Below are 27,966 nucleotides of genomic sequence, written 5' to 3' on the forward strand. Positions count from 1 at the left end.
AATTAGATAAAATACAGATGATTGAATGAATGAATGAATGACGATTACAAGTGCGTCAGCCCTCGGGAGGTTAATAATTAAATTTAAAAAAAACTATTAAAAATACGAAAACATTTGCTGCAAAATAAATGTTGAAAAATTAAAAACTATATGAAAAATTATCTAGATTGGATTTCTAGATCTGGCAACGTTAAAATAAATGTCCACTTTTTTGTGCACGGTGGCAACGTCATGCAAGAAACAGCAGTGTGTAATATTTTTTTTATTGTAAGCGCTGTGGGAATTTACTTTTATTTGTGGCAATTGTAATTTGATCGTCGAATTACAGAGCCCTTTGTCAATTGGGAAGACGATACTTCTGCAAATAACAAACTCATGAATTAAAATTGTAATCATGTTAAAGGTGTCTTCCATTTCCAAATAAGAAAACTCACTTTCTGTGTGTGTCGTCGGTGTGCCCTGTATATATGCACATAAAAAGCGCAGCGTTCGTTTTTCGGTTCAACTTTGAATACAAATACAGTTGAAAATCCGCAAATTGACCGACAACGTTAAAGAAAAATGAGAAGAAAAGAAACAACAAATAATTCAACAAAAAAAAAGTAATGCCATACAACGCAAGGAATTTAGTTCTTGGCTCGTTCGTTTTAAACCATCGTTAGTGAATTGTGTTTTGTGTCCCTCATTCGTATATATTGCAGAGCAACTTGCGCGCTCGTTAAATAAAAAGTAATACTTGCTACATTTTTACTTTTCGTTGATTTTTTCGTATATAAAAATCGGTAATAACACATACATAAGTACATATTGTTTGTTGTACATGTGGGTACGTGTGTGTGAGCTCCGCGTTGCGTTTTTTTTGTGTTGAGCATTCTAGCCGCTGAGGCGCTAGTGTGTGTGTGTGTGCAAGTGTAAATTTGAGTGTATTTGTGTGCGAGTGAGAAAAGAGGCAGCCACCGAAAACAACAACAACAATAATAATAAGAAGACTACAACTACACAGTCGCAACTTACACACACACTCGTCATGTTGACACTCTTAGGAGCTCCGGTTGCACTTGCATAGTGGTAAGTGCTCACTGAAATAAGCATATTCAACTCTCTTAAGATAAAAGAGTAAGGGAAAAGATGTAACTTTTAAATTAACTTTAAGGTAGCTCACACTTAAGATAATTTTACAAAGGAATAAAACGTATGTACATAAGTATATACATACATAGGCACATACATACATACATATGTATGTATGTGTTTGTGTATCGTCATCGCCTGTGTCTGTGGCTCTGTAAATGACAGCGGCGCGCACTGTTAAATGTTTGTTTTTTTTAACAGCACAATAACAGTCATATGTTTAGGTTTATTTCATTGAAAAGTTGCTAAACAAAGTGTATGCAATATAAATAGAATGAGAAACTGACGAAAATGAAAACATATGAAGTGTGAACATTTATACACAAAAATGTGCATACTTGCCATATTTATTTAAGTATGTGTGCATTTATGTATCAAGTGTTTCTACGAATGTGTTCACATGTGTGATTGTTTTTGTCGTTCTTGTTATATATGGAAAACTAATAAAGTTGGCGGCACTTTTGCTGCTGCTGCTGCTTCTTCTTCGTTTCTTTGCCTTCGGCGTTGTCGTTTTCGTCGTTTAGTCGTCGCCGTTGTCGTCGAGTTGTGTTGAGTCGATATCTTCTCATCGGAGACACTCGCCAAAAAAGTATTGGCCAAAGCAGCAGCAGCAGCAACAAGCGGGCTATATATAATAAACCCCCCTCCCCCCAATTGGATTAAAGCAGCAAAAATCAAACCAAATCGTGTTAAAGTTTATACAACTTAAAAAATACGCCACAACATAATTGTGCATTAATAAATACAAAGAAGTAGCAAAGTAAAGTAAAGGACAGAACTTTTTGTCTCTCCCGCTGCGTGGCTGCTGCGCCTGTGTATGTGTGTGCAAGAGCGAGAGCGCCGCATAAAGTTTTGACACTCGCGCAAAACAGCAACAGCTTTTATAGAATCGCTGTGAACGAAAGAAAGACAGATAGAAAAGGTAAGAGTTGCATCCAAATTCTTTTATTTTGCTATGACACACACACACTCGCATACAAATCCACTCATACACATCTATAAACAATACATTCAAAATGCAAGTAGTTTTTTTTTGTGTTTTTTTTTTTAATTTCTGCAATGTAAATTTGCCTCGTGCCGCTCTTTATTTTTGTTTTTACTTTTGCTTCATTCCATTGGGGCTGGTGTGCATTTATCGTTTGCTTTGTTTTGTGCTCATGCTTCGTGGTCTTCTTCTCTGTTAGCTTTGAGCTTTTCTACTATTAACGGTGTCAATTATTCTTTTCAATGTACATAAATTCATATAAATTTTTTTATGCTTTTCTATTAAATCATAAAATTGCTTGGTTAATTCATTAAAATATAAATTTTTACGCAATTTTCTTTGCGTTTCGGTTTTATGTCATTCTCTCATTTTTTGTACGTGGTAATTTTTATCTTTCTGCTCTCCCTCCCACTTTCTCACTCACTCAGCCACACACACACATACAACGTTTACATTGAGAGCTTTAGCAGTGTTGCATTTAGGCGCGCAATGTTAATGCTGGCCGTTCAAACGGTCATGTTAAGTTAACATGACCGACCACTGTTACTGTCCCTTTTGAAGTTTTAGCGCGGCACGAATTTATTTATTTTATTTTTTTTGCTGCGTAAACCAGTTTTGTTTACCGTTTTTTAGCAACAAATATACCAAATATAGTAGAAATGAATAAACCGGTACCAGGGGGTAAAAGCCGGTTTCTAGTTTCGTTAAGAGATCAAAATTTATTTCGTCAGGATGCACTTGGCTACAATGGATACTACTTGCAATGTAATAAATACCAATAAACATAAATTTTCTCAAAATTCTACTTGTTTGTATGTATGAATGTACTTATTTATTTGTGAAATCTTTATTGTGCTTTGTACGCTTAAAATGTGTGGAAATTTTATAATCATTTCACCACCCTTGAATGGCGGCAAGACAATAATAATAATTAACATTTTGCATTGACAATTTAATTTATACATTTAAATTTGAACAGAGTTATCAGTTATCAGTCAGCAACAGTAATTTGCGGACTGTGCTTATCGATTTCGATTACGATTGCTCGATTGCCCAGTGTGCTGTGACGTCAAAGAACATTATCTATCTGAAATCAGATGACAAATCGAACGAGATTAACACACACACACGCGCACACACATACACATACAGTTAGTCAATAAAGTATTTTGACAGAATAAAAATCACATATTTTTATTATTAAAATTGTTGAGTCTAATATAATTTTATGTTTTCAACATGTTTTTAGAACCATAGCCAAGAATAATAAGAATTGTAAGAACTTGAATAAATATCCAAAAAAGTAAATATAACAATAATGCGTTCATTTATGTCAAAGCTCTTTCTTGACTAACTGTAAATGCATTGAGCGCTTTGAATAAAAGTATTTATTGTATTTTCTGTCTGCAAATTTTGTCAAGGCCAAAAATGTTGTTGCTTTTTACAGTTGTCTGACACGTGTTATAATTGTTGATACATATGTATGTACATATGTAGAAGAGGGGGAAAAGAGAAGAGAGTAAAAGAAGAAAAAAAAAACATATTTCAAGCTCATTCTTTGCATTTCTCATTAGAATGCTGCGCACCTATTTTTTCTTTCCGCTTTTTAATAACATTTCATTATCGATTTGCGTAATTTGGCAAACAAATCAAATGACGAAAATATAACGTTTCATCGCACAGTGGGTCACTTTGTTGTGTTCCATGGTTTCATGAGATTTTATGACTATGTTTTTCCTTCTTTATCACTATCTCTTTCTACTACTAAAAATAAAATTTGCTAATTAAATTAGAAAATAAATCCATCAGATCTTTGTTTTTGTGGTTAACACGCATACATATGTATGCATGTGTATTGTATGTGTGTACTGCAATTGTAATTGGAATTTTGGAATTGGAATTAAAGTGGAGTTTGAATTGGTATTGTTTTTGTTGTTGTTTTTGTCATGGGACACGCGTTACGCCAATTCTTATCGTTCGTTCTCATAACGGTAACGACGCAGCGCAGCGCAGCAGCTACCGTTCATAATCCAAGCATTATGAGTGCTTTGACTGCGCAGTCGACGTCCTAGTGCTGGCAAAAGTAACTACAAGTCAAGTTGCAATTTAGCTGTAATTTAAATGTAGTTTTTCTTTTTAACTGACTTGTTTAGTTTGTCGATTGCAAAGCCAACAGCACTGTGACGCTGCTGCTGCTGCTTGACAGAGGCGTCGCCGTTGTCGTCGGCGTCGCTTTGCTTGCGCCGGCAGCGATCGCTCGCGTGCCGTTTGTTGCTGCTTTTGCCTTTGCTGTTGCTTTTGCTCATTCTTATTTTGACAAGCGACGTGTGCGGAACGCATTGTGCGCGTTGACGGTCTGATCAAATTTCGTTGTTACTTTCGTTTACCTTTTGTGCGTGCTACCGTGATCAAATACTCTCTCCCTCTCTCTCTTACATACACACAAATAAATATAAATATTCTGTTGTTTTTTTTTCGTACCTGTCAGTGCCAATGTGAGCGTGTATTTACGTTTTTGAGCCACTGTGTGTGTGTGTGTTTTTAAATTGCACGGAAGAAGAGAAGCTGCAGCATCACAAAACAAAAGAAAGACAAAAGAAAATAAGAAAAGAGTTTTGCGCGTCTTGCGCCTCTTGCGCCTCTGCAAGCAGCAGAGAGATAAAAAAAAATTATAATAATGGCACAATGCTGCGAGACAACAACAACAACAGCGGCGACAATGTCCTCGCGCTTTGGCAGCGCTGCCGCTGTCAGTTCCAGTTCCACATTGCTGAGATGTATGTATTGAAGCACCCTTTATTGAACACACTGACATACGCCTACACATTCTCACACACACACACACACACATACATATATATTCATATGAACTTGCACTTGCACTTGGTGTATTGTTGTTGTTGCCGGTGGTCAAAAATTAGCTGACATAGCTCTTGCTCTCTCTCTCTCCCTCTCTCTGTTGCAGTGTTGCTAGAATTATAAAGGCTTAAAAAGCTTATTTTATTAAAAAAAATTAACTAGCAATTGATTAAAAAAAGTACATAAACCCGTCTTTCAAAAATGTTATAAAAAATTGCATAATATAAATGCAAAAATATTCGAGTACCTTATTTTTGTATTTTTCTTTATTGATATTTTAAGCTAACTGACAATCTAAAAAAAGTAGTCAATTGTTAAAAAACATCTAGATTTATGCCAATAAATAGCATTTCCTTAATTGCATTTTCTTGCTGAGGCAATTAAAAATAAGTAGCAAAATCTAGCTTTAAAATAGCTAAAATGGCAACACTGCGCTCTTGCTACCTCTGTCCCTGTCTTTCTCTCGTGTGTATGACACACATTTAATCGCGTGTCATGTTTTTCGCATTAAGGTTTAATGACATTTTTTGTTTGTAATTACTTTTTACTTGAATTTAATTATTTATCGTCTGGTTTATCGATTTACACAACAAACTGTGTGTGTGTCTGTGTGTGAGTGTGTGAGTGTATTGGTAATGTTGCTGCTGCTGCTGCTGCACTCTTCATATTTTATGGGCAGACCACATTCTAATGCATTGTTGTTGTTGCTGCTGCTGCTACAGTTACAAATACGCTGTTTGTTTACACGTCGTCATCATCATGATAATCATGAACAACATCATTGGCACACGTAATGATCATCATCATCAGCTAAACAGCAGACAGACAACATTTTTTGTTGTTATTTGATTTTGTTTTGTTTGCATTTTTTTGAATATATTAGAATATATTTTTTTCCTTGTTTTTCTATTTTTGTGAATTTCCGCCTTCGAACGTGCTTTTCATCTTGATGTTGTTGTTGTTGCTGTTAGTTTTAGCAGCTTGATGAGATATATTTTCTACGAGGTGATACTTTCTTTCAATTTGAAATGTTTGTTTGTTGTTATCGTATGCGAAATTTCATTCTTTTCAACCGGAAAACAAAAAACTTAAGAACTACATAGTCTACAAAAATAATATACAAATAATAATAATTATTATCTTGGCCTTGAGGTTTAGTTTTCATTTCTTTTTTTTTTTTTGTCTTATATTTATGAATTTTTGCAAAATTTTTAGCATTGAGCAAAAACTTTTGACAGTTGAAAATTTCTTTCATTTCTAATGAAATTCGTCATTGGATTTTTGTGCTTCTGCTTTGTGAAGTTTTATGGGTGAAAGTTTAAGTTTGCAAGCTTTGCAAAGCTTCCCCTGTCTCTTGCTGCCCTCTCAGCTGGTAGACTTCTGTTATTATCGCTCTCTTACAGCAATGTTGATGATACATGCGGATTTAATTCGGGAAATTTAGTCATGTGTCATTCTCTCTCATTCTTTTACACACACACTCACAAGAATATCACAAACCACAAGAATATATAGAAAATGTCGCTGTTTATTGTTATAAAACACTTGGCACATTAATTGCTTAAGATATATGTAAACAAAAAAAAAAGCCCTTTATAAGTAGTCTGCTTATAAAATGCATTATTGTATGAAACTGAAAGTCAAGATATTGTGATTACAGATTTGCTTACATATGTATGTACACATGTATTTATTTATTTATTTGTACATGTGAAGAGACATTGAAATTGTCAGTGTCAAGGTGCATAAACCGTTATTAAGGCTGCCTAGATAGACATAACAAATTCAAGATCAACATCACAACTAAACAATTCTCCAACATCATCATTATATTGTACGTTCCATAAAGCAAAAGCTTTTTGAATACCAGCTCAAATTTCCCAAACAAATAAAAGTCTCCAAGATGTCGACAATCTTCAGCAGATGTAGAAAAAAAGCCCAATTAAGGGAAATTTGCATGTTTAGTAGTGTCGCAAAATGTAGTGATTTCGATTATTGCTACCAATTCGATGGATAAGTTTTTAGGACAGTGCGACAATGTTTAGAATAGTGTTATAAGTTATACATGAATACATATGGACATGTAGGTATGTATATTTGTTATTTAAATGTTTGTTTGATGATAACAGATCGATTAAAATCGCTGCTTGATTGTTAAATGCGAAGATAGGAACTGTTTTGGCTAATCAGGAAGCTTTATTGTTATATGCTAAAGAGTACATGCGTATTTTGGTTGGTTTTCAATTTCATTGTTTTCTTTTCTACTGTTCTTTTTTTTAGTTGTATTGTATTTTGTGGCTTGTCTTATCAGGCGTACATATGGCTGTCTCTCCATTCATGTGAACAATAATTGCATTGTCGTACATACATATATATATGTATGTGTTTATTTATATATTTTGATAAGTGAAACAGATGTGATTATCTTTGGGAATAGCGTCAGACTGTTGCCGCGTGCACTGTGGCTAATGGAGGGAATTCTTTATAGCTATACTATGTATAAATTTGTCAGATATCAAAGGGTTAAGCAGACAAAACAAAAGAACATTGCTAAATGTCTTTTTCTTTTATCAGTCAGAAATAATCACATTAAAATACTTTGTAATTAACGAGTCGATACATTTGTAGCGACAACACTGATTGTGAAAGGTGTGGTGGTCACACTGGCCACGCGCTTAGCGTGTGATATGCAAAGAAAACAAATAGCAAACCCATGCATACGCCCCAGATCAAATGATAAGCTTATTGCTGAGAAGCAGAGATAATGCGGAAGAGAGCGCGAGAGAGAGCTTTTAAATTGCCAAGAAAAAAAGGAGCAATTTTAAAGCTTAAACCGCTGCTGCAAGCACAGAAAGGATTTCCACTTCCACATGCAATCCACAATACCCCCAAAATACACGTTCCACACACATCAAGAAGTGTGGAAGGAAGCTTTTTGGACTTTGATTTTTAAACATGCTCTCTGTAGCTGCAGCTGCTGCTGATCAGTGTTGTCATTTTAGCTCATTTATATCTAGACTTTCAACTTTCGAAAAGCAAGTGAAAAACAAGTTAATATTTTAATTTTTTCGTATGCCATAATCATGTCAATTTTGACAACAATTTTGACTTGGAAAGGTAATATGTAGGTGAGAGGCTTGACCAACTTCGAACTGTCATAACTTTGTCAAAACCTAACCGATTTCGGAACGGAATGTCATTTTAATCATGGTTTGGCATCTTAATTCATTCTGCATTTAAATTTAATTAATTTTCTAAAAAAAATTATTTCCTTCTAAATCTTGGGTTCGATGCTAAGGGTCCCCCCTTTGATATTTTGAAAATTGAAAATTTTAAATCTCAAGTTTTCACTTTTAATCAACTCCTTATATTGTAATTAGTATAAAACAACACTTTAAACTTGATTCTGAGACCTTTAATTTTTCTGTTAAAAATCATGTGAAATCTGACAAAAATTTTGACTTGTAAAGTTGCTAGGTCAAAAATCGGACCAAGTTCAAACTTTCATAACTTTGTCAAAACTCAACCGATTTGCAAGTGGAATGTCATTTTGATCATGGTTTGGCCTCTAAATTATTTGGCATTTAAATTGTGGCACAGGGTCTCGTTGTGTTTTTCAAAAATTTTACATTTTAAATCTCAAGTTATAACTTTTTATGCGTTATTATTAGTATAAAACAACACTTGAACATTAAAGATAGGCGAAGTTGAATTTTATTTACTTACCTCTAATCTGAATAGCAACTTTTTAGTTATTTCTAGCTATCTTTTTTGATCAAGTTAGCTACATAATCTCTTGAAATGCTGGCAGCACTGACTGCTGATAGCATCTATTTCTCTGTCTCCATCTTTGTCTTTCTTTCTTTCTTTTTGCCTATCGCTTAACAGGTCAAGATCGTTTTGATGACGCATTTTGTTAGCAACGTCGTAGTCTATATTAAACAAATCTATTTAGCGTGTTCCATGTTTGTGTTATGGAACTGCACTTGGAATCAGTTAAGCAAATGCGCGCGTCTCGAAACCACCTTGTTGCCCTCCTTCTCCACCATTTTCCTACCTTCCACCCTCCGTTGCTTCCTCTGTAACACTCTTTCCAACCGTTATGCATCATATTGCGCAAACAATCAATTGAACTAGTCCATACACACATATATATAGACACACACACACTCAGACACTACACACATTCAAAGATGCATTAGGTGCACTTTTTACTGCTGCTGCAAAAGCTCTGACGCCGACGCTGACGTCGCTGTCGCTCAGATGCCATTGCCAATCAAAATCAAAGCGAAAAAATCGCGCCATTCAATTTTTTTTGCGTAGTTTTCTAACAAATAAAAAAAATAGAAAATAAAAATAATGTTACATTGTTGTTTTTGTTTGTTTTGCGTGTACTCGTTGAATTTGACCTCTGCTGCTGTTACGGCTTTCGCTGCTGCTGCTGCAGCCTCTATCGCTGCCGCTGCCGCTGTCGCCGGCATGTTACAGTTACAACTGCGCTGCCGGCAATATTAAAACGTCGCCGAGACGATTTGACGATTTGCTTCGCTCGCTTTTTGTGTTTAGTGCAAAATTTTTAGTATTGCCGCATTGAGCGTTGTGTCTGCTTCACATTTTCTTTGTTTCTTTTGCCTATTCTTTTATTTGATTTGTTTTCGTTTTTCTGTCTAAAACATTAAACTTGGCTCAGGTAATTGCATCTGTATCTGTACATAACCGCACACACACACACACACACACATGTACATGCACATACACCATCTCTCAAGTGATTGACTTGACAGTCTGTCTGATAAGTAGTTATCTCCAATTGCTATTTATTATTTTTATTGTTGCTGTTAATGCGCACTTGTTACTATATTTTGTTGCTGTTTTTCTTGTTATTGGAATGCATAATTAAAAGTCGATTTCCAATAACTTGCTAATTGGAAAATTGCACACACACACAGTGCGCACTTAAAGTATGAGTAGCTTGTGAACTAAAATAGATCACATTTAATCACAATCCCATGATTAAGTGAGAAGTAACTTAATGAAACATCAATTTCAGATTTAATAAATAATACAAATGTTTGTATATTTGTAAAACGTTTTGGTTTTATTCCATGCAATTGTACATAAACTTTGAAGATGCACTGTTTGCTGCAGCCGCTTAACAGCTGATCGATAAATGTCCACGTGCATGTGCATGTGTGTGTGTGTGTGTGTAATGAGAGACGCTGTCTGCTGTTGATGTTTGGCCTGTCTGGCAGCACTGACCTTGACAGTGCTGCCGTGTTGTTATTGTTGTTGCGTATACTTTATTTTTTTTTTTTGCGGCTTGGTGCGCTGTTATGTTAATTGATAAAGACGGTGGGTGGCGTTTGTTTGCATGTAAATATGACATTGGCCTTTTCACTATCTCTCACTCTCTCCCACACATATGCACATAGGTTGTCAATTTCTTAAGCTGCGATTATACGCAGTTGATAAATGCGATAATTTATAACTCGACTCGACTCGACTTCAACCCATTGTGCATGTGCATTGGCAAATTGATTTATTGCTCAACTGTCGTTACTTAATTGAAACTTGCAGTTAGCCCTTTATTTTTATTGTTCTTGTTGCATAAGCCAAGTAAAGAAATTGGATCTGAAATAAAGTAATTGTTTTTTTTATTGGCATGAGTCGCAATTTCTACTTAATTTTTGATATTTATTTTTATGTGTTTCTCTTTTCCTGTGCTTTTCTCTTTTTTTGTATTTCTTTTAGTACTTTATATAAAGTGCAGCTGCAGTTTTCAAATTATATTTGCGCAAAAGAGATGCAAATAGAGTTAACAGTGTCGTTAACAGCAGCAGCAACAAGAACAGCAGCAACAAGAACAGCAGCAGCAGCAGCCATATTTGTTCTGCAAAATTTGCGTTAATCGATCGTTAATTACAACCAGGGCTGAACTATCGATAACAAGAAGAATACCAAAAACAAACGCACCCCACACACGTACACACACACATATACAAAGCACATGCGCATCCCTCGCATTGTCAGCTGTTTTGTTGTCGTTTGTTCCTCCTGCTCTGTTTTTATTCTTTTTTTTTTGTCGCCCACGCACAGCGCACGTTTCGTGTGTAGTTCTTCTTCTTCTTGCGCTGCTTCTACATTACGTTTCTTGTGTGCGCTCGTTTATTCCCTATTGCTAGTTTCATCGTTTCTTCGTTCGGTTCAAGTGCAAAGAAGTCAAACATTTGTCATTCATACATACATATATAAATGTATGTATGTGTAGCTATTTATTAGCGCTTTTTAGCCAAATTATATTTGTGGTTAATTTCGACGGCTTTTCTGCTTAGTTGTTTCATTATTTCTTTCAATATATTCGGGTATTGTTAACTTTTCTTTTCATCAAAACGGTTTTTGGTTTTTAACGCTTTTTTTTGCTTACATACACACACACACACACACATACACACGCACATATTTATGAATAATATTGTTGAGCTGCTTCATGTGGAACAAACAACAACAACAACATCACTATCATCATCATTATCAACAACAACAACAACAAGCACTTTAGCATCTCCATTTACATCAACAACAACAACAACAAAAACAAGAACAACACAAACAACTAAAGCAAATACTCGCCTAATTTCATGTTTCACGCCACAACAACAACAACGACAACAAACTGTAGCAGCAATAACTACAACAACAGCAGCAGCAGCAACAACAGCAGCAGCAACTAGCGAACAACAGCAACAACAACAGCAGCACAACAATTCAAAGCAACTACTTTACTTTACAGCTAGCCAGAGCAACAACAACAATTGCAGCTATCACAACAACAACAACAACAAAGGCGAAGAAGACGGCAACCAGAAGGAGATTGGCGAGGATACATTAGACACATTAGCAACAACAGCAGCAATCACAGCAACAACAGTGTTGACGGCAACAGCAATTGCAACCGCAGCAACAACAACAACAACAACAACAACAACAACAACATTGTCTACCCTAACACAGCCTGCTTGCTGCTCCAACAACAACAACAACACCTGCAACACCAATACCAACACCTGCTCCTCCTGTGCCACAAATGTGCTAACAAAATTCAACAACTTTGTCCTGAATCCAACACTAACAACAACAAGAGCAATAACAACTAGAAACAAATTATCCACATCATCCACTGCATCCGCATCCGCATCCACATCGACAAATTCATCCAGCGAACGTTTATGCAGTTGTTGCAGTGACCCAACAACAACAGCAACAACAGCAACAATCGGCAGAACATTACCCGATTGGGAGTATCAACAACAATTGTTGCAGAAACAACAACACGCCGCTGTTGCAGCTGCCTCGGTGGTGTTGGCCAAACATTTAGTACGTTCCGTGACAGCCACCAGCATCATGGATATGCCCTATAACACCTCGCCGTCGTTACGCGTGCGCACCACCTCATTGAATCAGTTGAAGAAGACCGCCGATTTGGCAATCGAAAATGAATTGCATGTGTGTCCATCCGTAATGTCGGAGGAATTGCGTAAATTGTTGCCCCCCACATCGGAAACGGTGATGACCAAGCCATTTCCCATACGGGGAGAGCGTACCATTGCGGATTGTACAACGCCGCATGTGATTGCAATGGTTGGATTGCCGGCAAGGGGTAAAACATTTATATCGAAGAAGCTGGCACGTTATCTCAATTGGATTGGGATTGGGACACGTGTGTTCAATTTGGGAGAGTATCGGAGGCATGCAACCACCGCCTACAAGTCGCATGAATTCTTTCGTGCCGACAATGAGGAGGCAATGGCCATACGGAATCGTTGTGCCAATCAAGCGTTGCATGATTCATGCGAATGGCTATTGAGTGGTCTTGGTAGCATTGCGGTATTCGATGCCACCAACTCGACCCACGATCGTCGCCAACTGATCTATGACATTGTGGTTAAACAGCATGGCTTTCGTTTGTTCTTTGTGGAATCCATATGCGATGATCCACAGATCATTGAGCAGAACATCCTTGAGGTTAAGGTCAGCTCACCCGATTATATCAATATGAATACGGAACTGGTTGTACGCGATTTCCTGCAGCGTATCGAGCACTATGAGGAACGCTATCAACCGATCGATGAGGTTGCCGAATCCCATTTAAGTTTCATGAAGGTCTACAACGCTGGCAAAAAGGTCGTTGTCTACAACAACGAGGGACATGTGGAATCCCGCATTGTCTACTACCTGATGAACATACACATTACACCCCGAACCATTTATTTAACGCGTCACGGTGAAAGTGAGCACAATCTAAGTGGTTTAATTGGTGGTGATTCGAATTTGAGTTCACGGGGACATCAATACGCCCGAGCCTTGTCCTCGTTCATTGCCCAGCAGCAGATTGATGGATTGCGTGTGTGGACATCGTGGATGAAGCGGGCAATTCAAACGGTTGCCGATGTCAAGGCGCCACAGGAACGTTGGAAGGCATTGAACGAGATCGATGCCGGGCACTGTGAGGAGATGACCTACGAGCAGATTAAGGAACGTTTCCCCGAGGAGTTTAAGGCACGGGATGTCAACAAGTTTGCCTATCGTTATCCACGCGGTGAGAGCTATGAGGATCTTGTGGCACGTCTGGAACCAGTCATTATGGAACTGGAACGTCAGGGCAATGTGCTTGTTGTCTCCCACCAGGCGGTATTACGTTGCCTATTCGCCTATTTCCTGGACAAGTCGGCCGATGAATTACCCTATCTATATGTACCACTGCACACGGTCATCAAATTAACTCCGGTCGCCTACGGCTGCAAAGTGGAGCACATAAAGCTGCCCATCGATGCGGTGGATACGCATCGTCCAAAGCCAAAGATACCGGGCGATGTCAGTGAACCAGGACTCGATGGTCTCAGCGGTGAGCTGGTGGCGCCCGATGGCGTCGGCAAGGTGCTCATTGTGGGCGATGATGTGGCAACGGCAACGTCTACAAATGGCAATGGCGGTCGTGCTGGTGCTGGTGCTGGTGCTAGTGCTGTTCCTGTCGACATCCAATGACGTTGTCTTTTACCTAACAAAGCCATCAAATCCAAGACCTTATAAAAAATGGCCCACCCTTCAACCCATTCAACCCCCAAAAGTATCACAAAAGTCCTCTATGTAAACACACATATATATATTTAAAAGAACTGACAACCTATCGATATATCTGTCAAACAATATTTTCGATTCGATTCCTATGAAAAATAGTGATTTATAGTTATGTCAAAGGAAATTCACTTAAAAACTAAAAATAACTGTTGAAAAATTCTCTTAACTCGAGAGTTTTTCAAAATTGATACAATTATATTGACGTATTGATAGTGTCATCGCTAGTTTGTCAGCTCTAATACACACACGCAACGCTGGCGTTGCCACGTTGTCAGTTAAAGTTAACAGAGCCGTAACAGTCGCTGTAACATAACAGCCGTGGTCATATTGTAATATTAACATTAACAGCTATTGTAGGGATTTACTTTTGGGCATCCCTTAAACCTACTCCTACCCCACCACCCCCCTAGCCACCCTATTTGTGCCTCTTGCCACCAAATTTACGTCTAGTTTTTATGCGTTTTTACTTAATTTTTATCATATTTGATTTTAACTTTTGCGTGCTTATTTCATTTGTCTCTTAAATCGTACTAAATTGTGATCAATCTTACTACATATATATATGCTTTACTATATATATACATATATATATATATATATACAATATATTTATACAACTTAAATGGAATGACTTTGACTCTGTTATATCAATGTACTTTTTACAAAACTTAAGATTGAAACGTACGTAGAGTAAGTTTAAGATTCACTAATTTACTGTCTAAACTCATACGAAAGAAACAAAGAAAATTATAGAAAAGAAATTCAATTTTATTCGATACACTTACAGAAATTATACAAACTGTGCTTAAAACTAATTATGTTTGATCTGGAAGTTTAAAATTTGCTTTTTTCTAAATGTTATTCGCAATTCAATATTTTGTAAATTAAGTAACACTTATACTCTATAGTTAATAATATATACATTGTATACACAACAACACGCTAGAGAACGCATAACGATTACGATAAACGATAACACTTAACTATGTACAATGTGTGACTTATCGAATCTCTGGACTATTTTCTATTTTAAATATTCTTTTTTTTTTGTCTGTAGTCTTAGCTTGGGCTGTCATCGTTGTGTGCGTCTTGAATTTGATGCGTTTGCAAACAAGACAATTAAAATACATAAATACGCATACAAAAAAAATATATATATATATAATATACATACTCGTAGATACACACTTATACAAATTTAACTAAATATTGTCATGACAATTATAAAGAATTGTGTTTTTATTCAAGAAAAAAAGTTATATAAATAAAACAAATAAACTATGAAAATAAAATGCGTTATTTCGGTTTGGATTCTCTATAAGTTCGATAAATATCGTTAAAAATTTTTGAATTGGTGGGTACAGCTTGGTTAACATCTTAATATATATAAAGAGGAAACGTTACCAAAGTTGATGTTTTACGGCAAATTTTTTCCTAAAATTAATTTATAGCTTCTTATCATATCAAATTTAATAAAGAAATGATTTATCTCAACATCAGTTATTTTAAACTTGGATTATTTACTTAAAAGTAATATTTTATTACATTCTATTGTTACTAAAGGCCCATATCGAGTAGACCAGAAAACGTTCTGATAGGTCGAAATTCCATATAAAAATGTCGGTGCCGTAAAGAGAAGAAGAAGAATTTGACAACTATTCCATAGAAAACTTTTCGCTGGCGGAAATTTCTGGTCAAATTTTGAAATTTAGAACATTTTAAGATGTTAAGGTGACGTTTTATAATAATTATGACATTAAAGTGAATAACTTGATCCAGAGGAACAATATTTTTAACAAAATTTTAATGCAGAATAAATTAAGAGGCCAAACCAAAATCAAAATGACACTCCGCTTAAAAATCGGGTCAGCTTTGTTCAAGTTATGACAGTTCGAAGTGGCTCAAGCCTCTGACCTTAAAACTTGACTAGTCAAATTTTTCTTAATTTTGATATGATTTTTAACAAAAATATGAAAGGTCTCAGAATCAAATTTAAAGTGTTGTTTTATACTAATTACGATATAAGGAATTAATTTAAAGTGAAAACTTGAGATTTAAAATTTAGAATTTTCGAAATTTCCCTTAGCATCAAATCCAAGATTTTGAGGAAAATGATTTTTTGTCAAAAACTAATTGAATTTAAATGCAGAATAAATTTAGAGGCCAAATCATTTTCAAAATGACATACCGTTTAAAAATCGGTTTAGTTTTGATCCAGTTATGGCAATTTGAAGTTGGTCCGAACTTTGACCTAACAACTTTACAAGTCAATATTTTTGTCAAATTTCACATGATTTTTTACAGAAAAATGAAAGGCCCCAGAATCAAGTTAAAAGTGTTGTTTTATACTAATTACGATATAAGGAGTTGATTAAAAGTGAAAACTTGAGATTTAAAATTTTCAATTTTCGAAATTTCAAAGGGGGGACCCTTAGCATCGAACCCAAGATTTAGAGGGAAATATTTTTTTTTACAAAATAAATTAAATTTAAATGCAGAATGAATTTTGATGCCAAACCATGATAAAAATTTCATTCCGATTGAAAATCGAGTCTGTTTTGATCAAGTTATGACAGTTGGAAGTTGGTCAACTTTTAGTCCTAGCCACTTTACCACAACCGTATCGGTACAAGCGTTTCGGTTTTCGGTTCTTGTTAGGGCATTAATTTCGGTTACTATATTAGTTTTGGTACGGTTCCGATACCGGTTACGGTGTTATGCCCAGGTTGTAAACATAAACGATTCAAGTTAAATTAGGTTAAGCTGATCAATAAACTAGGTAATTAAGGTTTGGGTTCAGCTGATTTGTTTGCTGCTCTAACTACTGTTTGCGATAATTTTACTTCACTTTACAAGAGAAAATATAGTAGAATGAATTCTATCGGATAAAATAGCATAAAACTAACAGATTACTGTTAAAATGCTGTTAGTGTTAACATAACATTAAATTAACTGTAAATTGATGGAAATGTTAGTAACTAGAATCTTCTTTAATAATTTCTTATCGAAATTCTCGTTATTTTTACAGCTGCCAATGATCCATGGATGTGGTGTAACGTTTATAACCATTGGACAAGGACAAGGACAAGGACTAGAAAAAAAAACCGGACCCGGACTAACACAAGGGCTTAGAGAAAGCCGTGAAGAATCACAGCCTGAAAATGCCACGCTTTCGCAATGAGGAAGCGGGGGAAACACGGTACAACGATGGCGACATCGTTTGGGTTAAGCTACACAACTCGGAAATTTGGTGGCCCGGCGAGGTGACCTCATCACAGGACTTTCGCTTTGAGAACTCCAGTCGCCGACCCTTTGCTGTCGTCGAATTTTTCAACGAGAAGACCTAGTAAGTAGACGCTTTAACTTAACTTAATTGTCCCCCCCTTCTCTTACGAATGTTTCTCTCTTCTTGCAGCGAACAGGTTTACACGCCAAAGTTGATATATCCCTTTCAATGTGGCCACAAAATGGAGTTAATTAAACTAGGCACAAGTGAGTAGAAATATTAATTAATTTATTTTCTTATTTTAAATATTGCATAATTTTAAAAAAATTAAATGCAGCATCAATTTAGAAGTCAAATACTGCTTAAAAAGACATTAATTATTCAAATTGGTTGAGATTTGAAAAAGTTATGTTCAAAAATTTAAAAGTAAAAAAAAAAAAAAATTAAGAAAATGAAATTTGTCCTCTTCCACTATAAAATTATGTTATTTAAGACAAAATTCAATATTTTATTGAGTGTGCGAATGTGAAAAGACCAGAAGCTGAGTTTTCCTGAAATTTTGTTATCTGATTTCATTTCATGGTGATTCAGAAAGTTATATCCAAAATGTTTTCAATATATTTAAATGAATTATGCGACGTTCCATTGATCAAATAGAAAACTTATTTTAAATTTAAATAAAAATGCATCAAACTTTAGGGGAAAACCAGCAATATAAAAAATATCCTAATTGAAAAGTCTAAATTTGATATTACACGAGAAATGTCATCATTTATGTTTCTTTTTTTTTTGAGTAATCAAGTTTTAATAATACACGACCGTTAAATTTGTGAGAAAAAAAAAAGTACATGGCAGAACGAAATAAACTAAAATTAGGGATAATCCCATTGGATCTCGGACATCTACAGGACATTTGCGAATTGTCCTGTTGGCTGGTTAATCACTTGAATTCCTTGTTCCTGCTGCTTCTCATCGCGATAAGCTGCATCAATTGCCACTGCTGTTGTTTTTGTAGTAGTTGTTGTTGTTTTTACTGCCGATGAGATCCAGCGATGACCACAATAGATGAGGAATCCCGTTGCCAGGCCACCAATAATCACTGGTGCTCCATGGCGATTGCCCAACGGCTTCAGATTGTCCAGAACCGAATAAAGACGTATCTCTGAGATTACTTTGGCTGCGCTTAAAATGCTGGTGATGAGGAATTCTTTGTAACCGTCCATTTCGATGATATTTTGTTATTTTAATATTTCTTTAAATATTCAGACAGGAAAATTATTTTTATAAAAATAGTACGAAATTTTAAAAAAGTTTGTACGAAGACGACGAGTTATAGAAATATAATGAATGAAATTCGACTCACAAATCTACAGGCAACAAGTTCTTTGACTGCTTGGATTTCAAATTTTTGGGAATGTTTTTTAAATTTATCATAATCAGGGCTGTGACAGAAATCGAAACCAACCGGAAATCTCGCAAAAATTTATGGAGTTCTTAAACATTTGAAATTATTGAAAATCCAGCCTAACAGGCAATTTTAACATAATTATAACATTTTATTTACCAAGCATGGACATTAAATAATTAGAGTAATTGTATAAGTAATTGTTATCAAACATTGAGTAATTACGATTGATTTTTCTGCAGAAAAATATGTTGCCCAAGACATGAAGGACAAATTTATCGATGATGTGAATCAAGCTGAATCCCGCTGTGTGGGAAATAACCGAGTAGCAGCAACACCGGTAACAACAACAACAACAGCGACAACAACAGCAACCACACCTGTGGCAGCAACAACAACACCAGCAGCGGCAACAACACCTGCCGTTAGACCGGAGAGTCTGATACAGGCGCTGTTATCGAGCAACAGCAGCTCTGCCAGCGTCGGCAGCAGCAGCCGCAGGAACACGAGCAGCCAAAGTCGCAGCACATCATCGATGCCATCCCTATTGGAGGTAAGCTATAGATGAGAAGAACATTTTAGGGAGCGTAAACAATGATTTTTTTTTTTATTTTTTTTTAAATACAAAAATCGCTCGATAATCATTATTTTCGATCAAAAAAAATAATCATTATTTTCGATTAAAAAAAATAATCATTATTTTCGATCAAAAAAATAAAACTCTAATATAATGATTATTTTTAATCAAAAAATAAAAATTGAACTCAAAAATAATTATTATAAATGATTTTTAATAATTATTTATATTTATATTTTAATAAAACTCAACAATAGTTTATGGCTTCTGTTTTAAACATTTCGCCGATATGATTACATATTCTTGATCTATGATTTTATACCTTACGATTATTATTTTGAGTATATATATGTTTTATAGTATGCAATCTTATTTGTGGTTTTTTATCAAGAAATTAATAGAGCATCTTAATTTTTTTTAATATGCATCAAATAGATATGATTTAAAATTTAAATTCTAATTCATAATTTTATATTCAGTATTAATTCTAAGTATTAGTTTTCAATTTTTATAATAAAATTTGAAAATTACATTTGAATGCACTTAACAAAATAATAAAAACTTAAACTTAATTTCATTCCAATAAAATAAATTTATATTTCTATTATACAAATTTAATTTGAATATATTTTTATAAGTTTTTGATAAACATCGAAAATTTTTTATATGTATTTTATATACATTTTATTTATATTTTCGATGACTAATTTAATTTAATATTTATGAAATTGCTGATGAATAATTTGTTGATGTTTAGTTTGATTTGACAAATAAATAAATGTACTAAATTGTGGATGATTTATTAAATTTGTTAAATAAACCTAGTTCAATTTGATTAAATAATTATATAAATGTAATATATTGTTGATGAATAATTGGTTGATGTTTAGTTAAATTTGATAAATAAATAAATATTAAATTGTTGATGTTTAATTAAATTTGTTAAATACACATAATTCATTCATTTCAATTTGATTAATTAAAAATGTAATATTTTGTTGATGAATAATTTGTTGTTTAGTTTGATTTAATAAATAAATAAATGTAATAAATTGTGGATGATTTATTAAATTTGTTAAATAAATAAATGTAATATATTGTGGATGATTTATTAAATTTGTTAAATAAACCTAGTTCAATATGATTAAATAATTTAATAAATGTAATACATTGTTGATGAATAATTTGTTGATGTTCAATTTAATTTAAAAAGTAAATAAATTTAATAAATTGTGGATGATTTATTAAATTTGTTAAATAAACCTAGTTCAATTTGATTAAATAAATGTAATAAATTGTGGTTGATTTATTAAATTTGTTAAATGAACCTAGTTCAATTTGATTAAATGAATAAATAAATGTAATATGTTGTTGATGAATAATTTGTTGATGTTTAGGTTGATTTGATAAATGTAATAAATGTTGGATAGTTAATTTAATTTTTTAAATAAACCCAAATCAATTTGATTATATAATATTTATTATATATATATATATATATATATATATTATTATTAATTATTAATAAAATGCTTGTATTGTTCGTTTAATGCAGGATACATCGATACGCATCATGGATTTGGGAGCGACGTCGTCTGATGTGGCTAATTCGCGATCCGATGGCCGTCGATCGGAACCCGTCAAGTGTCACATGTGCAACTATGTGGCAAGCAATGTGAATGTGCTGCTCTTCCATCGACGCACGCACACGGAGCTAAGCTCAAGCAGTCGAGCAGGCGATGCAACAACAACAACAACAGGAATGGGAACAGGAGCAACTGGAGTGGGAACTGCTCTCAACAGTCGCCAGCAACAGTTGCAACAATATCTGCAGCAACGTGCCACACGACGTGCCAACACATCAATGAGTCGCGATACATTCCCATCATTGTGGCGCTGCCAGTCGCGTCACGTGTCCATCCAGGTGGAGGCGGAACTCAGTGATGCCAAGCAGCGCAAGGTGAAGAGCATTGCCCAATCCGCCCTGGCGCGCATCGAGCGTGAGGTGAAGCCATCCAGGGAGCGACGCCGCGAGCGGCAACGCGAGGAGTGGGAGCGGCAATTGGACATGGAACTGCAGGCGGATATGGCCAGTGATTCATCAACGTCTTGCTATAGCGATGACAGCAACATGTTGCAGCAACAGCAACAGCAGCAACAGCAACATCTCCAGCAGCAACAACAACAGCAACGACGTTATCCGCATCGCAAGCGTGGTCATCAATTGCGTGCCACAATGCCAGCACCAGCAGCAGCAGCAGCCGCAGCAGCAACAGCAACAACAGCAATAACTACAGCTGCCACATTGCTGCCACCACCAACACCAGCGAAACAACGTCGTCTGACACGTGCCGCAAGTCGACAGCACTCCACAACAGCGGCAGCAACAACAGCAGCAACAACTGATGCAGCAGCAACAGCAGCAGCAACATCTGTAACAGCAACAGCAACATTTGCTGCGCCTTTGAGACGCGGCAATGGACAACGCTTGGCAGCAGACAGAAGACGCACCATGCACGCCTTGAGCACGCCCACCAACAACAGCAACACCCATAGCAGCAGCAGCAGCAGCAACAACATCTCCAGCAGCAATGGCAGCAGCAGCAACAACAAGCGCAGCAATCAAATGCGCAACACGCTGACAATGAGTTCAAGTCCAAGTGCAAGCTCAACTTTAATGTCACGTGCGCGTGGCAAACGTGCCACAGCAACAGCAACAGCAGCAACAACTCTAACAGCAACCACGCTAACAACAAGCACAACAATTGCAACAGCAGCCACAACAGCAGCAACAAATGCAGCTGAATTGCAGGCGGAGGAGGAGGAGGAGGAGGAAGAGACGACGGAGGAGGAGAAGAAGCAGCGTGAAATGATTGCCACATCAATGTTGCAGCCAAAGCTGTCACATATAGATGCCTCGCTGGCGTTGCAACGCAGTCTGTTGGCCGAATGGGGAGAGGATGAGCTGGAGGATGAGCAGGAGCAAATGCCAACAGCAATGCTCAGCAATAGCAATGACAAGCAGCAGCCGAAAGAAGCAGAAAAGAGAGTAGAAAAATCAGCAGCAGAAGCAGCAGAAAATGCAGCAGAAAAGGAAGTAATCAAATCAGCAGAAAAGGCAAATATTGTAGAAATTGCTGCTGAAAACACGGCAGCAATCACTGCAGCAAAGGCAGTAACAAAAGGTGCAGAAATTACGGCAGAAAAGGCAGCAGCAAAAGCTGTAGCAAACACTGCAGCAAAATCAGCAGGAAAAGGTGCAGAAAAGTCAGCAGCTGACGTGACGAGCAATAAAAAGCAACAGCAACAAGTTGCAGCAACAACAACAGCAACAGGCATGACAATGCCAAGCACAACAACAACAGCAACAACAACAGCAGCAGCAGCAACTGTTGCTGTTGCCGCGAGCAGCTCTGGCTCCTCGTCAGGTGCATCCAAGAAACGCATACGCAACATACCAAAGAAGGATCGACGTGATGTGGTGCTGCAGGAGTTTGATGTGGCCAATGAGAAGCAGCAGCAGCAGCAGCAACAGAAACAACAGCAACAACAACAACAACGTGTGCCAGAAGAACCCATTATTATACAAGACAGCGATGCCAGCTCCAATGAGAGCGTTGTCTTTGTGGATGCAGCCGAGGAGGAGCTGCATCTGGCCAAAAGAATCAATGCGGCAGTGGCAATAGCAACAGCAGCTGAAACTGGAGCAGCAACTGCAGCCGCAGCAATTGTTAGTGGCGGCAAGAAGACGACACAACATAATTCCTCATCCTGCTTTGACTTTGCCGAGGAGGAGGAGGAGGAGGAGATGGAGGCACTGCAGCCAGGAGGTGTCACAGTGCCAGCAGTTGGACCAAATGGCTTAAGCTACAGGCGGCGCAATAAGCCGCAGCTGACAAATGGCGAGAAGGAGAAGGAGCAGCTAAAGGAGCAGCAGAAGGAGCAAGAAAAGGAACAAGAAAAGGAGCAAGAAAAGGAACAGCAGCAGGAGCATGTAAACGAAACAGAGACTGAGCCAACAAACGATGAGATTTTCAAGGGATTCAATGAGCAGCTGCAGCAGGAGCAAGCACAAACACAAACCCAATCCCAATCCCAAACCCAAACACAAGTTGCTGCTGCAGCGGCGGAAGCAGAGCTGGAAACGGCAGCAACAGCAGCAGCAGCAACAGCAGCAACTGTTGTTGCTGTTCCAGCTGCAATGCCTGAAGTGGAGCTGGAAGCGGATGCAGATGATCTATTGATGCCGATCAAGGAGCGACAGAAGCGCATCTTTAAATCGCGCAACAAATCGCAGCAGGCAATGGAGAAGCTGCAGCTGGATGAGGAGCAGCTGCAGGAGAAGATGGACACGGAAATGGAGACGGAAATGGAGGAGGAGTTGCAGATGAAAATTGAAATGCAAATGGAGATGGAGTTGGAGGCGGAGGCGGAGCAGAAGTTGCTGCAGACAAGATTGCCGCTAACGCCGCCAGCAATAACAGATGGAGCAGCAGCGGGAGCAGAGGAATTGGCAGTGCGAGTGAGAGAGGAGAAAGTGGAATTGAAAGTGGAAAAGGGAACAGAAGCAGCAGCAGCAGCAGAAACTAAAAAAGCAGCAGCTGCTGAAGAGATGGAATCAGCTACTCCTCAAACCACAACAACTGCACTTGCTCCAACTGCTGCTCCAGCTGCTCCTCTGCTGGCCAATGGCTCCAGCAGCAGCAGCAACAACAACAACAATCAGAAACAGCAACAGCAACAGAAACAAAACCAGAAGACTGAACGACGCCATAAAAAGAAATGCAAATCCAAAACAAAATCCCAATCCCAATCCCATCCATTTCTGTCCGCCATTAAATCGATCATTGGAACGCATGCGAAACCCAAATCTAAATCCAAATCCACATCCACAACCAAGTCAAAAACCAAAACCAAATCAATGGCCAAGTCAGAGACGCCGCCAACGCCGTCACCCGAGGAATTGAGCAACAATTCCAATTCACAGTCCAGTGGCAACAGCAACAACAGCAGCAACAGCAACAACAGTCACGCCAGCAACAGTTGCAACAGCAACAGCAACAGCAGCTCCATAGTGTCCAACATGGCGGTCATTTCGGCGGAGGAGGCCCGAGAGCTGCAAAGATCGGCGCCCGCTTTGACCGAAGATTCGGCAACAGAATCCAGTGCGGTATTGATACTGGAGGACATATTGTTGCCCAATCTGTATGAGTTGCCGGCCAGTGCCTCGTCCGACAACAGCAACAGTTGCAGCAGCAACAGCAGCAGCAGCAACAATAGCAACAATAGCAATACCAGCAGCAACACTAGCAGCAGCAGCAGCAATCGCAGTCAGATACGCAGATTGCCGGCGGAGCAGGCAAAGCAAGTGGAGACGGAGGAGCTGCAGCTGCAGCTGGAGGAGCAGCTGGAGGAGGAGGAGGAGATAGAAGAAGAAGAAGAGCAGCAGGAGAAACAGACAACCACAACAGCAACAGCAGCAACTGTTGCTGTTGCTGTTGCAACTGCCGCTGCAATCGCAGCTGATGCTGGCGAGGATGAGGCTGGCGCAGAAGTAAGTGGAGTTGGCACAACAAGTGAAGTAACGCCCGTTGCATCACCCGCCAAAATGTCATCCTCCTCCTCCTCGTGCTCATCCAGTTGGAATGCACGTCGCGAGGTGAAACTGAAGAAGCGCGAACTGGAGCTACTGCGTCAATATGAAGCGGATCTCATGAGTGGACGCAGTGCGGAAAAGTGTCGACTGGCACGTGAGCGCTGGACGCGCAGACGCAGCAATCCCAAGCCGCCAGCTGTGGACATAGAGGAGGAGAAGCAGCAGCAGCAGAAGGAGGAGGTGGTGGTGGAGACAGAGCTGGAGCAGCAGGCACAGCAGCAGGAGCAACTAATGCCAATTGCAGCAGCCACTGCCAGGCCGGAGGAGCAGCTCATGAAGCCGCAGGAGGAGCAAGAGCAAGAGCAGCAAATGGAGCAGGAGGAGCAGCAGGAGCAGCAGGAGTTGCAAGAGTCGCCGGCGGAGCAGCAGCAAGAGTTAGAGCATGAAGTGGAGGAGCAAGTGCAGGAGCATGTGCAGGAGCAGGAGCATGAGTTGGAGGAGGAGACGCTGCAGAAGCAGCAGCAGCAAGAGGAGGAGGAGATGGATGAGGAGACGCCACAACTGGAGCCGGAGACAGAACCGGAGCCAGAACCGGAACCAGAACTGGAGCTCAAGGAGTCGGGACAGGAGTGCAATACAGATGCGCGCATCTGTGCGGTGATGACACATCCAATCCCTGGCTACAATCACACCTTTATGCTCTGCTCCCTCACCAACAACAACAACTATACGCCGCTGAACAACGAAGCACTCTATTTGGACAGTGAGAATCATTTGGTGCCGGTGCCGCTGGAGGCGTTGACGGAAACGCCACGCCTACCCGATGGACATCCGCTGTCGGCGGTGTTTGTGCTGCAGGGTGAGGAAATGGCGCAGGTGGCACAGCAGCAGCAGCAGCAACAACAACAGCAGCAGCAGCAGGAACAACCACAACAGCTTGGTGGTCAAGTGGCGCTCAGCGAGGAGGAGGAGGATGAGGATGCAGTGCAGCAGCAGCAGCAGCAGGGGCAACAACAGGGCAGGAGACTGGTGAGAGATCAAGTGGAAATGCTGGGCATTATGACGCCACTCAGTCAAGTAGCTGAAGCTGGAGCGGATTACGCTGTGCAGCAGCAGCAGCAGCAAGATAATGATCATGATGGGGAAGAGGAGGAGGAGGAGGAGGATGGCGAGCAAGCGGAGGGCGAGGGAGAGGAGGAGGAGCTGACCAACCAGGAGGAGATGTATCAGCTGCAATCGAATGTACTGCAGCTGAGCGTCAATGGACATCATCTGGAGCTGACCACCGAGGTGCTAATGAACATAGCGGAGCAACAGGATGACATTGTGATTGAAATCGATGGCGGTGGTCGGGCCATGCTCCATGCCAGCGATATATTGCAGGCGGCCAAGAATTATCTGCAGGAACGTGATCTACAGCTGGTCAACGTCGAGGACATGTCGCTCGAGGAGGATGCAGTGGTGGGCGTCGGCGTGGGCGGGGGCATGCCAGTGGAAATGGGAGTGGGAGGGGGAGTGGGTGGTGGGAATGGAAGTGGCAACTCCACCCACAGATTTGCTAGCAGAAGCGCTCGCTGGCAGCGATGTGGGCGTTGTGGATGTGGTTGATGTGGTGGCCAATGCGGGCGTTGGTCTGCTCCACATTGATACACATCAGCAGCAGCAGCAGCAACAGCAGCTGGAGCAGCAGCTGGAGCATCCCACGGTGCATCATCATCATCATCCCGGCATTGAGTTTATTCAGCTGCCGGTGAGCACAGCTCATCTGACGCCTCCCATAACGGCGCGCACGAATGAAACGAATGCTCTGTTGGATCAGACGCCCATCATGTCCACCCTGGAGAATCCCAGCTGTGCAGCGGCTCAGCTGCGTCGTGTCTCGCCCCTCACCGAGGGCAATCTCGAGGATAGTCTCGCTGTCATCGGTGTCACCAGCAATGGCGGCACCAGCGGTGTACCCACCTCCCTTGAGCTGCCCATCACAGTCACAAATCCAGCGATAGCCACGCCACGCCCACCTCATCCGCCTCATCCGCCGCCCACGCCCGTCAATGACCTCGTCAAGTTTGTGTCTCCCTTTCAGTAGAGACACCCACTATATTTTTTTTTTCTAATTTTAGTTTATAAATAAGCCTAGAATTGTAACATTTAATTTGGAAAAACATCTACAAGAACAATCACACATTTTTTGTGTTCAGCGTCTCGACTCGAAGCAACGAATTTGCTGTGTTGTTGTTGTTCTTTGTGTTTTTTGCTAGAATCATAAATTATTTCTTTATGTTGCCTGTGACATTTGACATATTTCAAACCAAGTGAAAAGTTATGTTATTTAATTTGATGTCCTTTATTTAAAATTAAAGAAAAAAAAAAACACATTTAGCTGCTAAGTCGCTAGTTATAAGAAATGAATTAGTTAAAAATTCAATTTGTTTTTTTTTTTTTTTTTGCATGAGTTTTGTGCTTAAATAAACTAAGTTTTTACAAAAAAAAATAATGCTGACAACCCTGGCAACTCAAACGCACTCTCTTTCCTTTTTTTTTTTTATTTGTTTTTTTTTTCAAATGTAAGAATGTTTTTTAAATAAAGTAGCTTAAAAAAAAAACAGCTACAATTAAGAATTAAGAACATAAAAAAAATCAAGATAGAGAACAAAAGCAAATAAAATAAGAGATAAACAAAGTAGACAAATTAAGTATATAGTTTAAAACAAAACAAAAAATACATAAATATTTATATATAAGAAATATATACAACATAGTAAGAGAAGCAGTAAGAAAAAAGCGAGAAGAAGAGAGAGGAAGCAAAGTAGATGAGTTACAAATAATATTTTAAAAAATTAATATATATGTATGTACAATGCTAAACTATAAGTTGTAAACTGAACAAAAAAAAAAAAACAACAACAAAAAAAAACAAAATGAGCCGAGAAAAAAAATTTAATTTAATTATTTTTTTTTTAGATTACACTTATAATATTAAATATAAATAAAAACAACTGCAATGCCTATAAATATAAACTGTAAGCAAAGAAAACAAAAACAAAACAATTTT

General features: G+C 38.3%; 2 protein-coding genes across 2 annotated transcripts; both read left to right on the top strand.

Annotated features, from left to right (window-relative positions):
- Positions 1–216: 216 nt before the first annotated feature.
- Positions 217–27,874, top strand: LOC117785554 (AF4/FMR2 family member lilli). Its single transcript, XM_034623640.1, has 8 exons — positions 217–1,068; positions 17,139–17,456; positions 17,526–17,602; positions 18,984–19,294; positions 20,874–22,088; positions 22,122–22,367; positions 22,689–26,372; positions 26,425–27,874. The coding sequence occupies exons 2-8, from the start codon at positions 17,272–17,274 to the stop codon at positions 26,998–27,000; spliced, it is 6,294 nt and encodes a 2,097-aa protein (XP_034479531.1). The 5' UTR covers positions 217–1,068; positions 17,139–17,271; the 3' UTR covers positions 27,001–27,874.
- On the top strand, positions 11,553–15,357 carry LOC117794140 (6-phosphofructo-2-kinase/fructose-2,6-bisphosphatase 1). The gene has a single exon (XM_034634636.1). The coding sequence runs from the start codon at positions 12,377–12,379 to the stop codon at positions 14,015–14,017; it is 1,641 nt and encodes a 546-aa protein (XP_034490527.1). The 5' UTR covers positions 11,553–12,376; the 3' UTR covers positions 14,018–15,357.
- Positions 27,875–27,966: the final 92 nt, after the last annotated feature.

This window comes from Drosophila innubila, chromosome X, assembly GCF_004354385.1.
Source record: "Drosophila innubila isolate TH190305 chromosome X, UK_Dinn_1.0, whole genome shotgun sequence".
NCBI lineage: Eukaryota > Metazoa > Arthropoda > Insecta > Diptera > Drosophilidae > Drosophila > Drosophila innubila.

Bases quoted from the DNA above. Each gene is read 5' to 3' on its own strand.
- LOC117794140 (XM_034634636.1), top strand. From the start codon at position 12,377: ATGGATATGCCCTATAACACCTCGCCGTCGTTACGCGTGCGCACCACC.
- LOC117785554 (XM_034623640.1), top strand. From the start codon at position 17,272: ATGCCACGCTTTCGCAATGAGGAAGCGGGGGAAACACGGTACAACGAT. The intron at 17,457-17,525 runs GTAAGTAGACGC...CTCTTCTTGCAG, and splicing joins TTTTTCAACGAGAAGACCTA to CGAACAGGTTTACACGCCAA. The intron at 17,603-18,983 runs GTGAGTAGAAAT...ATTTTTCTGCAG, and splicing joins GTTAATTAAACTAGGCACAA to AAAAATATGTTGCCCAAGAC.